Source organism: Drosophila hydei, unplaced genomic scaffold (assembly GCF_003285905.1).
Source record: "Drosophila hydei strain 15085-1641.00,03,60 unplaced genomic scaffold, DhydRS2 tig00000048-arrow-arrow-pilon, whole genome shotgun sequence".
In the NCBI taxonomy this organism is placed as follows: domain Eukaryota; kingdom Metazoa; phylum Arthropoda; class Insecta; order Diptera; family Drosophilidae; genus Drosophila; species Drosophila hydei.
This window is the reverse complement of record NW_022045654.1, coordinates 27,247-51,703: the sequence shown is the minus strand read 5'-3', so window position 1 is coordinate 51,703 and position 24,457 is coordinate 27,247. Positions and strand designations below refer to the sequence as shown.

General features: G+C 37.6%; 3 protein-coding genes across 6 annotated transcripts; 1 reads left to right on the top strand and 2 right to left on the bottom strand.

Annotated features, from left to right (window-relative positions):
• Nucleotides 1-30: 30 nt before the first annotated feature.
• LOC111595033 (signal transducer and transcription activator) lies at nucleotides 31-17,568 on the bottom strand. 2 transcript variants are annotated; one of them, XM_023308558.2, is made up of 10 exons: nucleotides 17,293-17,568; nucleotides 6,601-7,126; nucleotides 5,224-6,269; nucleotides 4,667-5,152; nucleotides 4,334-4,603; nucleotides 4,077-4,277; nucleotides 3,687-3,825; nucleotides 2,806-3,127; nucleotides 1,355-1,727; nucleotides 31-710 (listed from the first exon to the last, which is right to left on the bottom strand). In XM_023308558.2, the coding sequence occupies exons 2-8, from the start codon at nucleotides 6,732-6,734 to the stop codon at nucleotides 2,857-2,859; spliced, it is 2,547 nt and encodes an 848-aa protein (XP_023164326.1). In that variant the 5' UTR covers nucleotides 6,735-7,126; nucleotides 17,293-17,568; the 3' UTR covers nucleotides 31-710; nucleotides 1,355-1,727; nucleotides 2,806-2,856. The 2 variants fall into 2 exon arrangements, with proteins under 2 accessions (XP_023164326.1, XP_023164327.1); XM_023308559.2 differs by lacking the exon at nucleotides 2,806-3,127 and having other exon boundaries at nucleotides 17,293-17,567.
• Nucleotides 17,569-18,245: 677 nt separating this feature from the next.
• LOC115483786 (mitochondrial coenzyme A transporter SLC25A42-like) lies at nucleotides 18,246-22,721 on the bottom strand. 3 transcript variants are annotated; one of them, XM_030226042.1, is made up of 6 exons: nucleotides 22,469-22,721; nucleotides 20,100-20,304; nucleotides 19,113-19,416; nucleotides 18,786-19,051; nucleotides 18,544-18,730; nucleotides 18,246-18,476 (listed from the first exon to the last, which is right to left on the bottom strand). In XM_030226042.1, the coding sequence occupies exons 2-6, from the start codon at nucleotides 20,296-20,298 to the stop codon at nucleotides 18,323-18,325; spliced, it is 1,110 nt and encodes a 369-aa protein (XP_030081902.1). In that variant the 5' UTR covers nucleotides 20,299-20,304; nucleotides 22,469-22,721; the 3' UTR covers nucleotides 18,246-18,322. The 3 variants fall into 3 exon arrangements, with proteins under 3 accessions (XP_030081902.1, XP_030081903.1, XP_030081904.1); XM_030226043.1 differs by lacking the exon at nucleotides 22,469-22,721 and adding an exon at nucleotides 22,111-22,455; XM_030226044.1 differs by lacking the exon at nucleotides 22,469-22,721 and adding an exon at nucleotides 22,130-22,455.
• Nucleotides 22,722-22,789: 68 nt separating this feature from the next.
• Nucleotides 22,790-24,086, top strand: LOC115483787. Its single transcript, XM_030226045.1, has 2 exons — nucleotides 22,790-23,679; nucleotides 23,742-24,086. The coding sequence occupies exons 1-2, from the start codon at nucleotides 22,921-22,923 to the stop codon at nucleotides 24,069-24,071; spliced, it is 1,089 nt and encodes a 362-aa protein (XP_030081905.1). The 5' UTR covers nucleotides 22,790-22,920; the 3' UTR covers nucleotides 24,072-24,086.
• The last annotated feature ends 371 nt before the right edge of the window (nucleotides 24,087-24,457 follow it).

Genomic DNA, 24,457 nt, shown 5'->3' with positions numbered 1-24,457 from the left:
CAGTTTGTTTATATATTTGTTTTGTTTTTGTTTTTTTTTTAACGCATTTTTAATGCAATGCACACTTTGTCCTTAATGAAAATCATATCAAATATAGTACATAAATGAAATTTGTTTGCATTTGCAGCATGGAAGCCAATGAAAAGGGGTTTATACATAAAGCAATTCATATATAGACATATATATATGCATGCATATACAGATATTTATATGTATAATACGTACTTACGTAATGTATAACTAAAATGAGCACAATTGAGGTACATTTGTGTCCCAACTAAATAACTTAAACGTATACAAAATAAACGATTTTAAATTATAATAAAACTCACAAATTTAGATTCAACAAATATACGTAGTTACAAAAGGAAACTAACTAAATTCACGTGCTGATCACGCAATCCATTAAAATTAAATCATTTTCATACAGACATTTGACAAAATTGACAAAGTCGTGTCTAAAACCATATTACACACACGCACACACACACACACAGGGACGCACACACCTATGTAAATTGCGTATATAAAAATCATATACATATTTAAGCACAATTTAAAATCTTAATATCTGGTATTCTGTGCGTGTGTTTGTGTGTGTGCGTATGTGTAATGTGACGTGTGTGGGCTGTGTGTGTGTGTTGAAGTGCCGCAATTTGCATGCATTGCTCTTGTCGTTTAGTTGATTCGTTTTTGGCGTTTCACAAATGCTGCAAGAATAAATAAAACATTGTTTAATAATTGAAAAACAAACAATTAGCATAAACACTTAACCACATTTAACATTTAGATGAAATTCCATTTCAAAATGTACTTTACGGTTTTTTAAGTTAAATCTTCTATACATACAACTAGATAAACATACATATAAATATATTTTGGCTATGTGTAAATTCGTATACAATCCGTTCCTCAGTTCAAACTCATTTTCTCGACTAGTCTATCAGAGAGCCAATACATATAGGCGACTACTGAAACCAGCTTTTCCAATTTGTGTCACTCCAATTAGATATTTGTATATATATATATATATATATTTATATATTTTAAAATACATTCAACAATATAAATTCGAATATACGATAAACATTTGATAAAATTGTTGAATAAAACTTTTATAAAACACATTTCTTTCTAAAACATTTTCCATTTACTTAAATCGTTTACTAGTTACAGTAGCTATCGTTTCATCCAGTGTATTTGTGTGTATATAATACTCTTACAAAGGTAACTTTAAGTGTTTCTACGAATTGGAGATCACAACCACAAAAATTTTCTCCTTACTTTATTGTGTCTTTACGGGCTACCGAAATAGGTTTGTATTAATATAAAAACTAATAAATTATATACATACCAAAAATAAAACACATGCCACAATGATGCATTCCAAATATGTAAAATTTACATTTGGGTTAAAATAGTTTGATAAGTTAAGGTCGATGTGCCCGATTTTGTGTGAATTGTAGGGTATATTGGTTGCTTGATTAGAGTAAACATCTAATGGACGTCGTTAATAGCGGCAAATTCTTTTTATAGGATTCATTTGTTTACGCGATTTCATGTTACATTCTTTTCTTCACATACATATATATCGTTTGCGAACATATACATATATATATATATATATAAGTATATATAAATGTGGCGTATGCTTTGAATAGGCTTATAGTTTATACACATCGAAATTCGGCATCGTATCAAAGTCCGCCATGGGAAAATCACTACCACTAAAATTGAAGAAAATTTGAAAATAGAAAATAGAAAATCAAAATTAATTAAATAAATAAATCAATGCAAGTAAACGAGAAGAAGACGCATGAGTTATACTAAAACAAATACAAATGTGTGTGAATCATTGGAATGAGTCGGCAAATGATGTTAGTTGTGATATAAACGAATAATGTATTTAGTGAAAAGAAATATGTGGTAAAAGGTGTACGATTGAAAAACTGTTAATCTATACGAACGGTGCCCCCCGCCTACGTCGAAGGCATTCGATTCTCGTGCCAATTTAACAACATTAACAACAATAACATCAAGTTTCATCAAGTGATGGTAACAACAATTACGAACAAACATAATAAAGAGGTATATAAAAAGGAAAAATATACATGCAATCAACTTGTTTATTGTTTATATATTTTGTGTATTCTTGTAATTTCAAAGAAGCCCCAAAAAACAGTTGCTTGCTGAAAATGCAATTGTTGTCTATTATTGTATTCATTGCTGTGGATGTTCTTTTGGCATTTACAAATGCATGATGGTGCTATTCTGTAAGCTGCGATGATATCAAAAATTAGAATATAGAATTACATTAGATATCAATTTCATTGTATACGTAGAAATACATATTGGATTGTTATGGCTGCTGAAAAGCTTAATAAGATGGCAATACTTTGAAGTAGAACAACTAAGGCAACAAAAATAATTGAATATGAGATCATAGAACCGAGCGACCTGATAAGTTTGAAAAGTTAGTAAAGTAGGCAACGACAGCGGGCATATCTAATGAATGTGACAATTGGCGAATGTTGCAAGTGGCAAGTGGCGAGTGGCTAGTGGCGAGTGGCGAGTGAAGACGTGAGTTTATGTTATGCAGAGGCTCGGATAGGGCGGTGCAATGATGGACACGCTGTTAGAGCCGTGGCACACAACAAACAAACTAATGATGATTATTTGTTTTGAGAATCAAAAATCGAATTGTTGGTTTATTGCTTGTTTGTTCTTTGCTGGGTGATATTGATGCGATTGCGTATGCGATTGGTACATAAATATATGGATAGATATGTAGGTATCAAAAAATACCTTTCGGTAAGAGGCACAACCGCAACTAGCCTGCAATTCGAATTTATGTTTTTAATATTGGACTGTTTCATTATAGGGCGATGGCACGGCATATGTTGATTTAGTGGGCATCATCCACTGTGCTTCTTGCCCATTGGCGCACACATTGAATATGGTGTGACTTATCTGATCCAGTATGGGATCGTCTGGCGCTGTATTGTTGACATAATTCTCGAGCTCACGCGCCACAGTGCTATCATCTGAATCAGAATCATCCCTGTAATAGGATGTGGTTGCGACGCTCGATGGATTATAAGACATGATGCCACTACGTGGAGAATAACTGGATGGGCACCACAACACCGAGTGTTTGCACAACAAATCAAAAACGCATAAAAGTAGAAAATGAAAATAAACAAAGAGTAGAGTAAGTAACATAGTTTATACCACAGCTGCGTAGCACAATCGTTGTTTTCTTTATTGTTAATATTAGTAAAGGTAATAAAAAAAAAGAAAAAAAGGAAAAGCAAAACAACATAAACAATAAACGCCAGTGAACAAATTTGTTTATTATTTTTTTGTTTTAGTGGAATTGTTAAACATTTTTGATATCGCTTTTTTTTGTTTTTATGTCCCTCTCGATTTCAAAGTATTGCAATCTAATTAAACTCTTGAAAATGTTATGGGCCAAATAAATAAAATTAAAATACAGCTGAGACTGCAAGGAAACTAAGACCCTACTTGAAGGGTTTGCTTTGGATTCGGTTGGAGTTCACTCCCCAGTAAACAGGAGCAACCAAAAAAAAACAATATATAAAAAAAATTTTAGCTAAACAAATATCAGGAAGAGTCGGTCAGAGAGACGCTAGATGTTAGTAAGAGGTCGACCGTGCAAAACTTACTTTCCCATCGACATGCTATCCTGCGGCGGTGACTGCATTGAATGATGAGGCGTGCCACTGATGGAGCCCGTATCCCCACTGGTACGCACCTGCACGCGTATCGTGCTGGGAACATATCCATCGCCGCGGGGCGTTGGTTCTATTCAGATAAAAAAGAGGTGTCAATTGTTAATGTGTGGTCATGTGCTACAAAGGAGACCTAAGTTGACTTGTTTGACAATTACACTTAGCATTACACTAACCAAATTTTAAACGAATTTACAAACAAGCTTATAAATATATCTTGTTTAGAGACCTTGTCAATGCTCATATGTTGTCAAACAATATCAAATCTTCAGGTAATCCTTTAGTAAACAATTAAAATTTAATTTCATTGGCTTATAGTCCTACCAGAACGCTGTGTATAAAAGTCACCAAAAGCGAGATCGCGATCCAATGGTTGCACATTGATATCGGTCGGGTGCAGACATCGCAGCATTTCCAGATCTCGTATGCGATCAGCCAAATTAAGTATTTGGAAATCACGTGCAGTCCACGGCGAAAGCATTGTCACCGAGCCACAAGTGTTTACATAAGCAATAGTAACACCACCTAACAAAGCGATAATATTAACGAAGCTCTTAACCAACTAAAATGAATTTACGCACCCAATTCACTGTCGGAGAAACGCAACAAAAATGTGCCTATGCCTGTAACGGCGCGCAAGAGATCATCGTGTGCCTTGGCCTTGTTGATGAAGCCCGTAATACGGCCCGCTTTCCACATGGATAACAAATGGTCTTTGGTCAGCTTCATAATGGCAAAGAACCATTCCCAGAAAGTGAAAGTACGATCTGGCAATGGCTCCTTACAAAATTGATTCCATGAAATAAACTCATTGCGCTCGCCGGCAATATTATCACGCTGCAGCTTCTCAACTAAGAAAGTTATTAAGATATTATTCGGTCAACGTAGGAAAAGTTTCATCTCGCTTAACTTACATAAAAACTCCAAATTCTCCGATGTTAGGGCACGCTGTGTGCACGATCCAAATTTGGTGTTAAGTGCAACTGACAGCTGACGCCAAGTGACACGATCTGTGACCACAAACGGATCACGTACAATATCTGCGAATGCATTGTCCCAAGTAATGGTGGCCCAAGATTGTGGCTCCTGGTTGCCATGCACAATAACCACCACGGGTAGCGAAAGTGTCCAGACGCGAATCTGATAATCATTTACTGTTGTGGTCGCATAGAAGAACAACGCAAACTTTTCATCCATGACACTTTCGGTGCCCTTCTTCTCGGCGCGCTTGATCTTCTTTAGCTGCATATTTCTAAAGCTAGCAGAGAATACATGACTGCTCTGCTGATACTCCATGGTGCTGGAGCAGTTCTGTATCTCGCCCGACGACTGTCCAGCCAGACTGCCATTGGTCACATCCATATGTGTGCCACGCGTGACAAAGCGCTGCGCCTGCAACTCTGCAAATATAAACCATAAACAATTAGGGATACAATTCAAAATGCGATTGATGTGCTAGAAATCCACTCACCAGACATAATAATACACTCGACTGTGGGCGGATTCATGTGTATGCCCAGCTGTGATCCAAGTAACCAGCGCACTGAGGCCGCAAAGCGTGTATTTGTCTTCATTACCTGCGGCGGCTGTTTATCCACAATGAAAGCAGAGCATACTAGATTCTTTTGTGCCACCTGCACTTGTTCAAGCAGACAATTCAGATCGGGATCATCGTTTACTATGCGCACCAAAAGTGTTTCCTTGACAGCTGTCAGCAGATGGGTGACAAACGATTCCAACAGCTCAAAGCAACGCTGTATATCATCCAGCATATTCTCGCTAAACTGTGCTCCATTGCCAGCTAGGGCTTGTTGGCGTCGCCAGTTCTTAAGCTCCGTTATGACCATATCCTGCAGTTGATCGTAAAACAGAAAACTGCGTCGCAGCCTAGCCACCAGTGCGGTCTTATCCTCAATCAAGCTCTTGAACATTCGTTCCGCATCGGGCGAATTGGGTGCGTTTAACATACAGCGATAGTTCTGTACCAAAACTCTTAGATTTTCAGAGCATGTTGTGAATTCGTTGAAGCTTTGGAATATCTGATTGTGTACTTCATACAATTCCATTTTAGCTGGGCCCATCGAGCCGGGAGCTGTAGTTTCAGCCATATTATGCATAATGCCGGCTGGCATGCCACCAGCAACTGGGGATACACCGGTGCCTGCAACACCTACAAATTCACTAGCATCAACATAGCCAGTGTTCATACCAACGGCTGCGGCAACTACTGCGGCATTGTTCATATTATACGTGTTCAGAGGCATCGATTGGCCTGCGGTGGCAACGGCGACACTCTTCTCGGCGGCTAATTGCAGTTCTTTTTGCACTCCGCTGCGCAGATGCGTATATAGCTCAAGGGCCGGTGTGCGTTGGATCAGCGCACAGAGCTCAACCAGACGGTACTTTAGCACCTGATCACTGGCACGTGTTGATAAAAGTTTCTGCTGTAGATCCTCAATAAACTTAACAGCGACGAGCTCCAATTGATTTGTCGAATTAGGCGTAATCTGCTCAGACCTGCATGGGAAAAACAAAGAGAGCAACACAGAGAGAGAGAAAGAAAACCCGTTAGAATAGAATATATAAACTTATAAGCTTTAAGCTCGACCTCCGAAGAACCATCTGATATGGTTTGTTTAATTTACATTAAACATTCTCTTCAACATATATTAATAAAAATTTTCTTCCAGCAAACAAAGCCTTTCTGTGTGGAGAATAGAAAAACCTTATAAATATGTATTTACAGCCCGCGCCCATACCTAGCAGTGTTTTAGTCTGAATACCTTGGTTTCACCCACTGATCAGGCAAAGAATCGCCACTCTGAGAACACTAGGGTCAACTACTCACATTATTCTGTCTTCGATCCAGGGCGCCAAGCAGAGACGCAGGTCGTACAGACCCTTCTTATTGTAGTAAGCCGCCATGCGCTGCTCGCAGTCGGCATGGCTCGAGATGCGCTTCCACAGACTCATGCTGCTCATATGGTTTATTGGTTTGGATGAATATGGATGGGATGTTAGCGAGAGCGAAGCAGCTTTACATATGCTGCGACCAGGATGCAATGACAGGGATACGGCTGACAATATGTGCTTTTAGGCCAGAGTGTTGGATTTTCTGTTTATACAGATATATTTTGATGCTTGTTTGTGTTTGTTTCAGTTATTTGTTATGCGCTTCTTATTTGTCATGCAATTTAATTTTGTAACTGTTTAATGCATTTTTGCAAGGCTCTCTGGCTGCTTGGTGGTGGCGGCGGCGATGACCTGGCCAAGGTCCAGCTGCTGGCTTCCACAAGCGAATCGGAAGTTGGATTTGTCCATAAAATTCACACAAACGGAATGTTAGGTACGAATGCGTATGGATCAAAAAAAAACTATAAATAAAATATATATATACATAAGCATATAAGTGGCAAGGATAGCATGAGAGGAAGGATATTAAATGTACGTTTGTATGTGTGTGTGTTGAGATGTGTGAGTGAGTGTGTGAATATGTATGCTGCATGTGCAGAGCGCCATTCATAAAATCCATCTACACAAAGCCTAATTATTTATAATGAATAGATTTCAAACTTCTTGACCATATGAGACACATTGGCAACAACAAATTAGGTGAAGCACAGGAATTCGTACAGGAATTTAGCTAAATTATGCCAAAAGCACAATCTCTGACGATGCGTTATGGGATTTCTTGGGCAAATACAAGTTTGTACTTTAAGTTTCCAAGAATTTCCTTATTTTCTCTGCTTGTACCTCTTTCAGTTTAATACTTAATACAATTTGGTAAATAGCTCGGTAAACTCTCTATTCTTAATATCTAATAGCTCATGTTCTAGCTTGCACATTTATCTAATGTACATTCACATAATTTCATATACACAGCTTTTATAAACATTTCAGTTCATATTAAATTAATATTAATTTACTTTCGGTATTAAAACTCTAAGACTTAAGATTTCCAGCCTCACATTACAAAGTCAAAAAGGAATTCCTATTTCAAAATTCCATCCTTTGAATATGCAACAAGGCAGCTTATATAACTATGTGGGCCGGATGGGTTGTTTGACAAACAAGTGAAAGGAAACTTATTGCTGACGCACTTTGTGCTCAACTATAACATAACTCGTCACAAGAAGCGCCACTGTGTGTCTGTGTGTAAGCCTGATGTTACGTGTGTTTTAAGGGGCTTATGGCAACGAAGAGATACGATAGAGCCATGTGCTAACAAAACTCAACTTTAATTACCATAACAAAAATAATGGCGAAAAGCAAACAATGCGACAACAACTCGCATAACAGTGAGAAAATAAACAAAAGGCAGCCAGAATGGAGGCAAATATCCGACGCACCCTTATGGAAAAGTGCACGGTAATGGGCACAGGGACAGCTGGACAGGTGTAACAATTAATTTCGCGCTGCAAATATGCTCGTTTTAGCAACATGATTGCGCAGAGTTCATTCTCGAATCGTCGTGTGGGGGACACACTAAAACGTGATCGGTCGAGAAACAAACAGCAGACGAGAAGAGCAAACAACAACAACAAGCCCCCGGTAACCCGAAGAACCCAGCAGAACAACGACTCATGCCCAGACATTTGTTTGCCTTTGTGGTCGATACGCTAATTTTCGTAGTTCTCTAGAAAAAAGGGACAACAACGTGAGCACAGCGCACGTAGCAAATATGAATGGCCCGAGAAATGGCCAAACAAGCCAAACCAGTTAGACGAGGCTCAAAAAGAGAGCAGCCCGCAGCAGTAACAAAAATTTGATAAAAATCAAACTACACACAAATACACAAGCTCACACACACACTGAGAAAACAAACAGACACAATGAAATACGGCAGACTGTAGAGATGGATGCTACTGAAGAAACGTGTCACGATGTGAATAGAATTCTTGTTTATGCTTAACAGGTAACTAGAATTAAAGTTTAATTGAGCAAGGCCAAACGGAAAGAATTACATATTCTGACACAAAGTCGCAGAACAAATTTGTGAATTGGATGTATCTTTGGGATTCCTTTTCAGTCACGACTATTCGCTCTCATCTCTATGCAACTAAAAAGGAGCAACAGCCACAGAAATCAAAACAGGTCAAGCCCGTGGCATGTGTGTTACCTGCTGCACAAGTCTGGCTGGTCGATCTCAAAACTGATCGGATGTGCGGCTGACTAGAGAGTCCAAAGCCCGCGGCGACTCGGCTTAGGTAGCCAAACGATATTGTGCAGGTTTATCTACGATTCATGAGTTTTTTCTACTCGCTGGTTCACTTTCTGCTGCCGTACTGCCAAATGGTTAGTAGTTCAAGGCTGCTGCTGCCGCTGCCTTTGGTGCTTCTGCTCCACACAATGCAAATGCCAGTTCAGGGGAAAATTTAGCTCTTGTTATTGTTGTTATTAATAATAATACTGCGTTTGTATTTGCTTTCGCTGCCAGTGAATTTCTCACAAAATGGCTGCGGTTGCCTTCGACCTTGAACAATTTGTGCTATGCAAATTGTGCTATAAATACAAATATTCCTTAGGGCCAGCCAACAAGTCAGCCACCCACCACGCCACAGGGCAATCAAGCGAGCAACAGCGTCGTGTTCCATTCATTGTTTGTTTGTTTGTTTGTTTTATTTATTTATTGACCCGTTCTGTTTTGATGCGAGCTACACCTGCGTCACCTGAGATAAGCAATGTCGCAGCTGACATGTTTATAAATAACAATCCAACATAGGACGCCAGAGTATTAATAAGAATTAAATGTATATCTATGAAATAATGCGTTAGTGTAGAATGACAACAACGATTCTGGATACATATATATATATATATATATATATATATATATATATATATATATATATATATATATATATAAATATATATAATATATATATATACATATATATATATATATATGTGTGTTTATATGTCTACTTACGAATACAATTGCTTTCAAACAATGGAAATGTGCACGCAATTTAAGCCAGAAAAGAAACGTAAACGCGACTAAAGTGTTTAGGAAACTGTAGCCTTGCTTATATACTCTGTCGATAAGTACACGCAATTCAGAAGGAGTGAAGTGTGTCAAGCAACTTGAGTAAAATTTTAAAATAATCGAAATAAGAAATATTATTCTTTGAATTGCAAATTTGATTAAATGAAAAAAAGAACCTAAATAGTACGCTTGCTTGTCCACTTTTGATAAGAGCACCACTACGAATGAAAAGAATGGATTATACTGATGAATCAATTTACCCGGAAGATGATGACAATTTGATAAGGTACTCAACAGCTGACTGAGCCCGTTAACTGTTATCAGTTGAATTGGCAAAAATCATTAAGACATCATCAAAATATTTGCGCTAGTTTTGGGGAAATTTAGTACAAATATACTGATTTCTCGTGAATATGGCTAACATGGAAATTATATGGAAATTCATATTTTGCTTAGAAGTTGGCCATTGTTAAAAGCGTATAATTAGCACAAGCAATAGCTTGCTGCAAATAATAATTAAATGTGCATACTAATATTAATTATATATGCATGTGTGTTTTTGTGTTTGGCATCCTTGATAAAGCACATTTTAGCATTCGACCTATAAATATGTGAAGAACAATCCAAGCGTGCGACTTCAAAAGCCACAAAATGAAAAGTTGCGCCGCCTTTTGTTGTTTACCTGCCATAAAATATGAAATGAAATAAAGCTAAAAAAGAGGCAGCAACAAAGTTGCCAAAAAGCATAGTGAGGGTAGATAGCTTGGCATAACATATTGCCAATGAAAAAAAAGCTAATAAAATGGAATACAAAATGAGAGTTCAGAGTCTCAACGAATACAAAATACTCTAGAGTAAACACTTCAGACATTTAAATAAATTTAAAAATTATATTTCCAAAAGAACAAATTTCAATGCAAAGGGAACTGTGTTAACATATGTTAAGGTATTTAACAGCAATGTAAATGTCAGCAGCAATCAATGTTAATGGTAATCATATGAAATCTGTTAGTAAGCAAGTCTGTAAAGTTGAGCTACAATTAACAGAACAAGCTAATGTTAACTAAATGCAATGCTATCGGTGCAAGTTACTTGACCTTTTGCTGCACGAACGTTTCATTCTAATATGTTACTAAATCAAAATACTCAATGGGAAGAGTATACGGACGCGATAACCGGTAGTATTAAGAAGACGACTTGAAAACCGGCGGATAACAGCATTTTATAAATCAATAGAACCTATATTTGTTGAATTTGTTGCTTGTGTGTTCGAACAAGAGGCGGCACAGGGCGTCGCTATGCATTGCATTCGTTAGCCCCAAGTGCAGCACAGTGCTGTTTGTTAGGGGCGATAATATTTGTAAACCAATACGCTCATAAAGCAGACGTCCGCTGTGCATACGTAAACATGGAACAACCGAATCAAGCTGAAATATTTAACGCATCGAAACGACGTCGTCAATGGGCTAAAAACGTGTCTACACTCTGGTTTTCATGCAAAGCAACGAATTCATAAATTCGAATCAGTTTCTCAACAACAACGGAGAAACTTGTATCTTTAGAGGCGCATTGACGTGTGCATTTCAAAGCAGTTCCAATGAATTACACTCATTCTCATATAAATTTACATAAGTACGATTCTAATAGAGGCAGTGATTAAATATCAACATAAAATGCCAAAATTAATGTATATTTATATATATAAATAATATATATATATATATATATATATATATATATATATATATATATATATTTGTGTATATGTAGTAGATAGACCTTGGCCGTCTCGAAAGTTTTGCCAAATATTCGTTTTCCGCATGATACGTGTTTATTGATTTTAAAATACAATGAAAATCTTATTTGCACAAACTTAATATAAAATATTTTCTGAGAAGCTACTATAGCTACATATAGTGTAAGTCTTTAAAGCCAACTTACTGTAGTCATGCAGGCTGACTAGATAACACAGAACTTTTTATAGGGATTTTTATTACTTCTTTGTTTTTTCTGTGAAATTGATAAAGAAATTAGCCGAGTTCGCTCAGTACCATTAAAGTTATCACTGTATTTGCACAAGGTGCTGACATCTCATCAGAATATGTACTTTAATTTGGAACGTTCCTGGAACATAGTCGCGCTTTAAATGAAAATGGAAAAGTTTTTGGGGCGCGTTTATAACTCCGATAAACGTACAACAAAAAATGTCGCCAACGAACCAAACGCGATACGCATATGACGTACGACGTACAACGTTTTGATAAGAGTCACATGTGAAAAGAGCGAAGAGAAAAAGAGGCAGAATTAATGGCAAACACGAGCGAACCCTTGGCTATATTTCACTTGTTCCAATTTTCTTATGGGAACAAATTTATTGGCGACTTATTCACAGAAACTCAATGAATAACATTATCTACAATCGAGTTAAAAAAAAAATAAATGTAGTTTTTAAATAGCCTAAATCGAATTTAGCTTATAGTCTATGCACAGCTAAAAGTGTTACAGAGATAGATGATGGATGCTGTCTATGTATGCATGTATTTGCGCATTTAACTTTTACCTTACTTCATGACGGTCGTAGCAGAACAAAAGTTTTCCCCATCTCTTGTTATCTTCTATTGTGCTTTCTTTCTTTTCAAAGGCAAAGCGCTAAATAACCTTGAAAAAAGTAAGTTTTGCAGCTCAAGAAAAGTGGCGCAAAACGTAACCTTGAAATGCATGGGCAATGAAAGTTGTTGTAGTTGCTATTTTTGTTGGTGTTGCTGTTGCTGTGTTACAGTGAAAACTGCTAAACTGGTTTAGCGACTTTTGATTTTCATGCTCGTAACAATTGACGTCGTTGGCGATCTGTGAAAAGCCCAGCAAGCAATTTGAATAGCATTCAATTAAAAATTGCTGACCACATCGTCAACAATTAATGCACTCATACAAATGTATCTAAACATAGATATATCAGGTTTGCATGCAGCTGTTGCTGTATCAACAAACAAACTAACAAACAAACAGAAAAAGTGAAGAAATTGTTGAAAGCAACAAATGGCAAAAAGTGACTTTAATGCATTTTTAGATTATGAATAACTGTTTGTCAAAGACCCATGAGAGCCCGCTGCACACTGAAGCTGATAAGGGCATGATATTCATAACAAATACAAACGTTACGTAAGCAGAAGGTAAATAATTTGTTGTTGTGGGGCACCATAACATGAACATAATATAGGCATTAATTAAAATGAATTGAAATCGTAACTGAAACTGAAGCAAAGATACGATAAGCAGCCTCGTACATGTTGTATCATAATCTCCGTCTGCCACTATACAATATTTCTTCAGTGTATTATAAGTACGATTATTTCTACTTCTTAATTTTTTCATCCTGATTCATAACTAAAATGGCAAAAAGTACCGCAATTTCTCATTAGCTAAACAAATTGCAATATCCGAATAATACCCAAATACACAAGCGCACTCTTCGCTTTCGTTGTGGGGTTAGCTAAGCAAACAGATTCGCTTGCTAAACAAATAAAGCCAACGTTATGGCGACGACGACGCTGCCATAAGGCGAAAGATAAACAAATTTTCAGATATAACGAGATATAGATGTATGTTTGTGTTTGTGTGTGTATGTGCATATATACTCACACGATTCCGTGCAAATAAATAACTAGATATATGGATAGGAATTTTTCAATTTTTTTAGTTGTTTTTTTTTTTTTTTGCAGACAAGCAAATTAGTTGATGCCAGCTAATTGCTGCTAAATCTGCAGAAAATACGCAGTTCAAACATGTTACAATTTAAAATACAAATTTACTCAAAAGAAGATTAATTAAGGACTTTATAAGTATACGGCAATTATCATATATTGTCAGCAGCTAATAAGTGCGCTTGCATATATCAAAATATACATGTGAATATAAATCTAGACATGAAACATTTGTATAAATATATATATAAATATATATGAATAGTTATATTCAATATACAATATATATATGCACCAAGTTGCTATTTTTTGTTGATGCCCTTTTTTTGCTGCTTCGACATTTGTTTTTTTCTTTCCTGTCTGCCTTCAAATCATATTGAGTGTATTTCTATACACAATCAAAGATAAGGCATTGAAAATATGCTGTGCAATTGGAACACAAAAAAAAAACAACAATAATAAAATCATTTATTTGGAGCACTGTTAAAATGTTAAACATTTTAATACAAACCAACGATAGCTGAACATACGAATGTTATTTGCAGCTCAATAAAATGAGTTTAGAATAACTTTTGCTAATTAATACGGCGTTCAAAAGTTGACATCCATATTTCTATAATAATAATCAAAGTCTATTGAATCGATATTCCTAAACTCTGTATCACTTTCATGTAAATTGATGAAAACTGTATTTATTGAGAGTATAAAGTACTTCGGTGAAGGCTAGAAAAAGTTGTTCTTACGTTTTAATTTTTTTATACAAACTTATATACCCATATATATATATATATATATATATATATATATATATATGTATATTTTTATATATAGCCCCCACACATATGTATATTTATTCCGTGCCGTTTTTGTGCTATTTGTTACTGCGCTCATAAAAGTTTAATAAGCGCTTTTGCTTGTGGAAGTAAAATTCTGTATCCGTGTGTGTGAAACGAGAAAGAGAGAAGGCGAGAGAGGGAGCGAGAGGGACAGAGTAAGTACGTGCGCCTTTGCTTTGGATGTTTGCTGGCAACATCAAATGTCAAACCCACCCACCAGATATTTTATTGGGTTTATATTGGGTAATCAATTATCGTCATTGTTGCTGTTGTTGTTGTTCAACTGTTATTTCATTCACTCTTGCGATCCTTAGCCACTGTGCAATAAATAAGATATTAGCAAACAATAACGCACGTAAGCAAAGTATCGATACTTCAATTTGTATATTCATCTATCAATATGCATATACACACATGCACACATATATAGATGTATGCTATAGACTATTTAAAATTTGTGCTACAGCGTTTTATCAGTCTGACAGCCCTCACACGCACACAGTCGAACATCTGGCAACAGCTCTTTCAAGTGTTTTATATTTTCTGCACAATTTTATAGAGCAACAGCAACAGAAACAGCAAACGCTGCAGCAGACGCAACACTGATTAATTAAAGTTCACCTACGCACACACAAGCAGCTCATGTATACACAAACATTTGATAAGCACTTTCTTGATCTTTTTACACATATTGCGTTGCATTTAGTTGCCATAAAGGTGTATCAATTACACTGCGGTATAGCTATGAGAGGGAGAGAAAGAAAAGGAGGAGGAGGAAGGCTTTTAACTTGACTAACCTTATCGCAGCTTATCTGTGAGAAGGCTTCGATAGACGCGATTACGACCGCAGCAGAATCAGTTGGTCACAGCGTTAGTGGACAGCGGCGTCATTGACACACCGACGACAACGACGGCGACGGCGACGAGAAAAGTAATTTGTCCAAAATGGTAAATGGCAGCCCACGGCCAGTGCGGACATGTGTGTGTAAGTGTGAGTGTGGAAGTTTATTTGTGTGCGCAACACATTGAACGAAAGAACGAACCAAGACCAGAAGAACAGAACAACAGAAGAAGATAAAGTGTTGAGCGGGCAGAACGAACAGAACAGCGCGACGCGACGCGACATGAAACGACGTCGACGTCGCTGTCGCTGTCGCAGGCGCTGTCTCTGCAAGAAAGCAAGAGTAGCAAATGTGATTGTGAGAGCGAGAAAGAGATGGGAGCTAATATATTCGCTGCTATTGCACTCGAAAATTCTTTTGCTTTTGTTTTTATGATTTTTCCAAGAATTAACAGCGAAAGACGATGGCCACAGCGACTGCGACTGCAACTGCAACGGCGACGACGAAGACGACATGCACAGCCAGCAAGAAAAACAATAAGAAACAGGAGCGCAACAAGAAACAACAACATAATGTCTGCCCAAGTGGCAACACATGATTTTGCATGGTCAGGCACACAGACTGCACACACGTGTGTAAATACATATGCACTAATACATACATATGCATAAGTATATACATATGCATGTATACTTTTCAAATACTAAAAAATGGATTAAAAATTATAGAAATGAGTCAAAAAATAAAATTATATTCAATAATAAAAAAAATATATGTATTTTCCTAGAATTCTCCACAAAAATCCTCCTTATACGAGGGGATAAGTGCAGCAACAGCAGCAGCAAGCAGAGGCAGCGGCTATGGCCCGCCCACGCACAGCCCCCGCCGACAGCAATTGCTTGTTGGTTTTGTGCACAGAACACAGAGCAGAGAACGTGCCCGTGTTTTGCTCTTTTCTCTATATTCTATTTACCTTTAATACACAAACAGCTCAGAAGGTGTAAACACGTACGAAGAATGTATGTGTGTGCATATGTTGGTATTGGTAGCGATGGCCCCAACACACACACGCGTACACTAGTGCAGAGCAGAAGAGCACACACACATAAACACTCACTCACGTAAAATACACGAGCAGACCTTTTCTTCTTCTGTTTCTTGCTTTTAATATTTTGATATGTATTTGCCGTTTTATTTTTAAATCGTATACACTCACACTTACACAAATAAACGCGCCACACAACTACACGAACACTATCACTTCAACTCTACTCTACGAAAATACTGTGCTTGAATTCGGGTGCCTGAGCGCTCAATAAAATGCGAATTGAGCGGGCGACGAATTAAGTTTTTTTTTTTCAAACAATATAATTTGTAAAATATATTTAATTCGTATTACAATTGCAAAAGCCGCGAGGGCACACCACCAACCCGATTGGACGCACGAACATTAATGTAAAGCCGACCTGTTAACATCAATATTAAACCATTTTACTCAAAATGGCACTGCAAACATATAGAACAGCCGCGTGGCCAGACAGTCTGAATTCTGTTTGCAGTTGAAAACTACCCAATTTGTATATATTTGAATTAAAAAGGCCCCGTTTTAAATTATTGAAGAAAATGTATCTCATTAACAGACGTAAGCAACCCATGATAGATTATTCCAATTGATTCATTTTTTAAATTTATATTACAAATATCATACCCAATTAAGGAAAGTCCCTTTTTTCTCAGCAATCGTGCCTTATCACCCTTTTTCCATGAGTTGCAAATAACAGCTTCACTTATAATATAATAATACTTTCTGCTATTATAAAGTTCTACAATTCATATACGTAAGTTTCTGATTAGAGTTATCAGATATTACCGGAATCCTCGATGTCATGTATCATTATCAATTGTACCAGTTAGAGCAAGTAACAGCATTGTTTTGTGCCCTGCAAAATGTTGCAGTAGTCAACCATGTGTTAAATTTTAATTAAATGATATACGGAAATAAATTGATTTTTCGCAATTTAAAATTGCAGAAAGGCTTAAATGACTGTATGGCAACTCTGTTCACCTGTTGTTCGCCAGCAGTCCGCCCACAAGGGAGCGGCCATGACTACAATAAATCAATAGTCGTCTTATTTTACACATGCACTTGCCACCTTCCCCAATTCCGACACTCACCTGTTTCTAAGCAGAAGTCATCATAAGCTTTAGTTATTTATGTACTAGTATATATGAATGGTCACTTTTCATCCACGCTCGGTTAAAACGAAACAGAAAGGTAAATAAACGCCAGTGCTTGAGGACACATAATCTACATATAGCACGCGAATTAGTTAGGAACAGTTAACGAATTATGACTTGTTTTTAAATAAAATAAATGAAATAAATAAGCAATTTGTTTTTGCGCACTATTTTTGCACAACTAAACGCGACTAGAGATGGCAGATTTGGCCAAACGCTGAAGTAGGAACGTTATCGAACTAAAGCTATCGTAAGAGTTGCCAGATCAAAAACAACGAAAATATTTCGGCCGTTTTAAAAATTTGATTCAAACTATTGTTAATTTATTTTTGCTAATAAAAACACTCACATATAATATATTAAACTATTGATCACGGCTAAACATTCGAAAATGCATACCAAATTTGTTTACAATATTTTTACAGCTTTCACTACCACAAGCCAATTTTAACGTAAATTTCACACTTGGCAAGGTAGAATACAAGCTATATAATCAGTTTAAAATATAGAGTTGTATATATGGAAAAGTTATTGTCGATGTTGTAAGTACAAATAAAGCATCAAAATCAGTGCAGTAGTAGCCTTAATTTGAAACTTTATACAGACAGCTTTGTGTTTTTATTGTGTTGTGTTTACTTTCAGCTTAAAGAAAATAATCGTTTACAGTGAATAACAGAAGTATGCGTTTGTGTATTCATCATGACTCTCATAGTTAACATCTAAAAATATCATTCAAATATAACAATGTTGATGCTGCATGACAAAATCCTTTCATGCTCTCCGAACATTTAACTTAAGAGCGAAAGCAGTGCGTTGTCTATTTCTTTTCTTATGTGTATATATATATATATATATATATATATATATATATATATATATATTTATGTGTGTGTAGGTGTGTATGCATGTGTGTTTGTAAGTCAATGAGTATGTGTGTTTGTGTGTGTATGTGTTTGAAGGTCATCTGCTAATTTTCAGCCCGACCGCGCTTCAAATGAGACAATTCTATAAGCCAAGCCTTGATCAGATCATACGTGGAGAAGCTAATGCCAACGGCAATGGGACCCTTAATCCAGTTCATACTCAGGCCCTTATAGAAGCCGTTTTTGATGCCCTCCTCCCTGTGAAAAGCAAGTGATCCACATAAATTAGAATTCGAATTGCAATCTTTGGAGTCCCAAACAATACCTGTATATCTTAATAAGCGTTCCCAGTATCGTGAGAGAACGTTGCGGCTCATTGATGTTCACCCGGGTCGTCTGCATTCGCCGACGCACAATGTCCAGCGGATAGCTAGCCGTTTGACCAGCTACACCGGCTGCGGCGCCAAATGCCAGCGAAACTAAAGCATTCGGTTTTGTATTGCCAATAATTTCTGAAAAGAAAGCACGAGCTTTATGAAGGATAACTGAAGAAGAGCTTTGGTTTACCATGATATTCGCGTTTGAGCGTTTCGTAGGTGAAGAATGAGGTCCCCGCATAAGGTATAACACCCAAAACAGTAGCCCAATAGCCACGGAACAGGGTACGCGGACCTTCCTCCACCCAGATCTTGGAGAACACCTGACGCAGCGTGCGATAGCCCGTGTATCTATCCGTGACAGCCATGCGAGCGCGAGCCAAGTCCAAAGGATAGGTCAAGGACTGTGATGTGATGCCCGCCAACGAACCGGCGATAAAACGACGTCCTTTCGTACTATTGAAAGACAAGTAGATTTCGAATAATTAAGGAATCTTTCAATTAATTGTTAACCTACTTAGCGCCATTCTGGTCCACCTGCAGAACGCGTCGCCATTGCTCGTGGGACGTGAACTGGATGGCTGCGTAGGGCACAATGCGTGCCATAGTCGCCGAGTTGCCGCGCCACAGCGCCAGGACGCCCTCCTTGGCATATGTCTGCTGCAGGTAGTTGAGCGAAGCCTTGAATGAAAATGGCACATCCTTGCGTATCTGAAAATTGATTTTCGTGCGGTCCAACGGTGCTATTGTGGTCTTAGCCAAAGCCCCGGCCGCTGCGCCCGATATCAGACTGATGAGGACCTGGTCCACTTTGTTGCGCACTAAAAAGGGTGGATCAAGGGGAAACATGAATTTTTGCAATATACGTCTGGATGGTATCTACTGTACTATATCTGTCTATCTGATAAACACGAAATTTAATAATCAAAGTATTCAATAAGTTATATTTCACTTAAAATTGATAGAACTGCATTTTAACACATATTTCTTAAATTTAAATAAACACTGAAGCTGTGTGAAATGACGATAAGTGTTAATCACTGCTTACAACTGAACGAAGTGAAAATACTATTTATACAGTCTACCTATTTAAAATAATTCAAAAAAGGTAAATATTTCATAAGAATTACAACTGTATTGAATATATGTTGAAAAAATCAAATTGATACGTCGAGAGATCGTGGAATAGAAAATCTGATTCATTTACAATTTATCTATATATATATATATATATCTATATATATATCTATATATATATATATATATATATATCTATATATATATTCATAATTCTTTTATTGGCGATCGATAAATATCGATTTGGTTTATATAGCATATCTCGTTGACAAACTTTGCTAATAATTCTATAACTGATCGCTATCTGCACTACTTGCTGGCAATCGATAAATATCGATGTCTGTTAAGTCGCTTGCTAATAATCGATATAAATCTGACTGATAAATATCTCTCCAGTAAAGAGGCACTATCGACTAGGAAAACCTACCACTTGTGGACTTGGCGTTCTGTTCGACGGAGGCAACTGGAGTTTGGATTCCCGTTGCGCTTCTGTGGCCATCCTCGTCCTCTGCCGGAGCAGGTGTGTCGTCTGCTATGGCCGAGCCAGTGACAACTGTGCTGGATAATTGACTACCTGTTGATGTAATGGACATGGCAATGTTGGGCTTCTCTATAAGGCGGCTCATGGCAGACTGCAATGGGAGAGAGGTAACACAGACTTTAATTTCAATTATGACTCCCGGTCGTATGCCTAAGCACTGATGCACTCCGACAGATCCCACAATCACTAAAAAGAGTAGCCAAAGTATTATGTTTGAGCTCAAGCTCTTATCAGCTTAAGGCGATAAGTCGAATCAATGGAAAAACTAGTAAGGCGAGAACTTTCACGACTGTTTCGTAACGAAACGAAACCATTTGTTAAATTTGTATTTTGGCATCGTTTCAAGAAAATGGAAAACAATTAAGATTTATGCAATCAATTGCGACAAAGATGAAATCTGTATCTGAACATTTGAAGTGTACTTTGCTTGGACAGCTACTGTTCAAAGACTGTTCGTTGATTAACCATTCTGATTAGATTATAACACGTTGAACACGTATCAGTTTACCTTTTGGGGTTTTATTTACAACAACAGTTGACACAAGTTGACAATAAAGAAAAGAAAATAAGCTGTTTTATTGCTTGCCACAGTTTTACTGTCACATCACAGAAGACAGTTTTCAGCTGTTACATATGCCATGAGAAAACCATAGTTCTCCAGATAAGAGTATAGAAACCTGTTATTCACTAAAAAATGTAAACAAGCCAGCAATAACAACAAATTATCACCAAACATCAATTATAACAAGCACATGTGCTGGCACACACCTCCCAAACGACTATTCTATATGGGTAGGTCACACATACTTATATATGGGCCTATTTTCTACGTATCGATGTGAAAAAGAGCAGCCGGGCGAATTTGGTTTCTAGAAGCGAATCGTTTCACCTTGAACACGTTTTGGCATTAGACAGAAACGAGCGTAGCTCATGATAAAAAATTCTTATATCTCTAATGATAAGATACAGCTTAGCGTACAGCAGCTGCCCGAGAGATAAAATTAAAACGGCCGTTCAATATATAAAGAAAAAAATGAAACAGACCTTGCTCTAAGCAAGAACTACGATTTAACTGTGCTTCTAGAATTTTGTGGACAACTCAAAAAATGGTTTAGACTAACAATATTATTTTACAATCAGAAGAAATGATTCTTGGACTTAAATATGTTTGAATTTTTCTAGGGAAATTAAGATTATCTTTTTTTTTTAAATTCCGCATGAAAGCTGTTCCAGTTTCAGGTATTTGGATGTATAAATTTCACGTGCTAGAAACTAACTAATTTAATTTTAATATTTATTATTTGTATATACAAAATAAAGCAGAACATTTTAATTTTGATATTTTTAGAAGACCTTGAAAATGTTATATTTAGATTGGACTGAGAACAGAAATATATTAATTAAAATATTTAGCTCAGATATTTAAAGTTGCATTTGCTGAAAATTCTACTAGATAAGGATTTCGTAGACAAATCATTTGTGTACCACTGTAAACTGGATGCTGGGAGGCAGCTGGTTGGTCGGTTAGATGGGTGAGATTTTGCACTAAGCCGGCAAAACGTATGTAAACAAGTTCGTTAAATGTTATTTGTTGTTTGCCATTGAGTCAAGGCTGTCGCTTAGTGATACACATATATATGTAAATGCATATATATTTATGTATATTTGCATGCGCAATTGAGTGTGGTTTATAAATAGATTCACTCATATTAGATTTGACGCTCGCTTTGTCTAATAGGAAGCATGTGGCAATAGCAATTCTAGTTCTGATTGGAATGGACTTTGCACTCGGCTCAATTTTGCTAGCCAACGCATGTATCACCTATGTAAATTTATGTGACATTAAAATATGTTTATTAAATTCAAAAATATACAAATATTAGTTTTTAATTATTACTTCGTTGCGTTTCGTTTACGTTTTGAGCAATTCGTTGTGATGCAATTCTGATTGGAATTGTCTGACCAGACAACGGGCACAATAAACAGCTGTTGCTTAACCGTATTTCACTTTTGGTTCACTTGATTCCTTTGTTATGCACCCCAACAGTGCGGCAACCCCCATACCCTTCACAGCACCCCACACATTCCAACAGAAATACATTTCATACGTTCTCTGTTTTGATTTTAATGCGTTAATTTATCACGTATTTGGTTGCCCACTTAGACACATATACACGCACACAAAGTCATATTATATAATTTGACAAATTTAGAGATTTTTAAAATGTGCTGCCTAGGCAATGACGATAACGCACCTTTGTTTTTGTTGTTAACAAAGATTTTTTGCGTATTCTTTTTTGACATGCAGCAGCAGCAACAACAACAACAACGCAATGTTGTTTTGCAGCGGCACGCTCATGCACTCACTAGCTGTAGCTAACAATTCGGAACGCCACAATCATTTATTTTGATTTCATTCACAACGCGTATTTTTTGTATTATTTAATACATAATAAGAATTCGCTGCGCGGCTTCGCCTTTCCGTCTTTTCTGACCATTTGACAAAAACAGAGAACTGTATGGGGTACTAGGGCTGCATCGTTGCCAAATTACAAAGTGCTGCCACATCGCTGAAATAGTGTTGCATTTATCATGGATCAGGCAGCACTAAACTGCAGCAGCAGCAACCAACTTCACGCGAGACGCACTTGGAGAAAAACAGCAAAATATCAAAGTGTAAAAATATACAAAAACAAAAAGGAAAACAATGAACGTATCGAACATAAATAATGACTTGCGATCCTATTCTCGACACTGGCTAACCGAGTTCATTGAGCAGTACCAAGAGGAGGAATGCCTGTGGCAGCCAAAACACCACGACTACAGCAATCACGCCGCCAGAAATAAAGCATACGACAAACTGGTTGAAAAACTAAAAGAAGTTGAGCCAAATCCAGATCGCGCCATGGTCGTTAGGAAGATCAACTCATTACGATCCGCGTTTCGTCGAGAATTTCGCAAATCCTCCTCCAAAACCGACTACGAGACGCGTCTCTGGTACTACGACAAGCTGCTCTTCATAGCAGACCACAAACCCAAGCGCCACTCAAACGAATTGACCGGCAAGCCCAAAAGAGAGCTGCAAATCAATTTTGACGATGACGACTCTATGGATTACGAGGAAGAATCCCATCATACGCCGCAGTCACAACATATTGAAACCATTGTGCCCAACCCCAGCGATGAAGTCGAGGCAGAGGTTGCCGCCGTCGCCGCCAACAATGTGGTGGTCAGTAGTCAGGGCGCCACGTTGAGCACCATCTCGGTAACACCTGCGGATTGTGTGACACTTGTAAAGGATGAGACGCATCAGACGCACAACGAGGTGGCAGAGGCACATCAGCGTTTAGTTGCACAGGCGAACGCTGCACAGTCTTCGTTAGCTGCTGCTGCAGCAGGCGGACATGCGGTCAAGGTGCTGGAGATAACATCGCTCGACTCCAATTCGCAGCGCGAGATACAACAGGTGCGTGTGCAAAATATTGCATATAACATAAACTCAATACTCTCTCTTCCTCTGCTTGGCAGGCTGTCAACTCACTCGAGCATCACCAACAGCAATTGCAGCACCTGCACCATCAGGCAAATGGACATGCCCAACCTGTACCGACCATACAGATTGGACGGGATCATTACCAGCCGCTGTTTGGAAGCGCAGCGACTACAGCGTATACAACCGCAGCGCCCGCCACCTCGCACCGGCATGAGGATGAATACGATGCAATTGGGGTAAATGTGGCCAGCAAATTGCGATCGATCAACCACACGCAACGCATCATTGCCGAGAAGCTCATCAGCGATGTCCTCTTCAATGCACAACTCGACAATCTCACAGTCAACTCGTCACTGACGCAATAATTAATTAGCTAATTAATTAATATTGTAAATTAGTTGCGGACGCTTTCAGTCTGTTTAATTTTATTTTACATAAGCATATATGTATATGTATTGTATGTACGTCGTCTGTTTTTGTGTTAGCTTGTATATTAACGTTTAAAGTTTACTGTAGATCTAATTACTGCATCAGTTGAATGCAATAAATAGTTTTTAACTAGTTTAACCCGAATACAATTTACAATTCACGCGCTCATTTCGAGTCGCTCTTCTCCGCAACGACGCCATGATCGCCCGTCAGTCGCTTCCACGCAAATTTAGCAAACTGCAAGATTATTTTATTTATATATATATATATATTTCTCATCTGATTTATCAGTTTTTGTTCCATTTACCGTAACGGGAGGCAA

What these genes read in the sequence shown, in the direction of transcription:
- LOC115483787 (XM_030226045.1), top strand. Translation starts at nt 22,921, where the DNA reads ATGAACGTATCGAACATAAATAATGACTTGCGATCCTATTCTCGACAC. An exon ending in CGCAGCGCGAGATACAACAG is followed by an intron (nt 23,680 to 23,741) that starts GTGCGTGTGCAA and finishes TCTGCTTGGCAG; the next exon opens with GCTGTCAACTCACTCGAGCA.
- LOC111595033 (XM_023308558.2), bottom strand. Translation starts at nt 6,734, where the DNA reads ATGAGCAGCATGAGTCTGTGGAAGCGCATCTCGAGCCATGCCGACTGC. An exon ending in GGAGAATTTGGAGTTTTTAT is followed by an intron (nt 4,604 to 4,666) that starts GTAAGTTAAGCG and finishes TAACTTTCTTAG; the next exon opens with TTGAGAAGCTGCAGCGTGAT. An exon ending in CTTTTATACACAGCGTTCTG is followed by an intron (nt 3,826 to 4,076) that starts GTAGGACTATAA and finishes TTATCTGAATAG; the next exon opens with AACCAACGCCCCGCGGCGAT.
- LOC115483786 (XM_030226042.1), bottom strand. Translation starts at nt 20,298, where the DNA reads ATGAGCCGCCTTATAGAGAAGCCCAACATTGCCATGTCCATTACATCA. An exon ending in GTGGACCAGAATGGCGCTAA is followed by an intron (nt 19,052 to 19,112) that starts GTAGGTTAACAA and finishes GTCTTTCAATAG; the next exon opens with TACGAAAGGACGTCGTTTTA. An exon ending in GCTCAAACGCGAATATCATG is followed by an intron (nt 18,731 to 18,785) that starts GTAAACCAAAGC and finishes CTTTCTTTTCAG; the next exon opens with AAATTATTGGCAATACAAAA.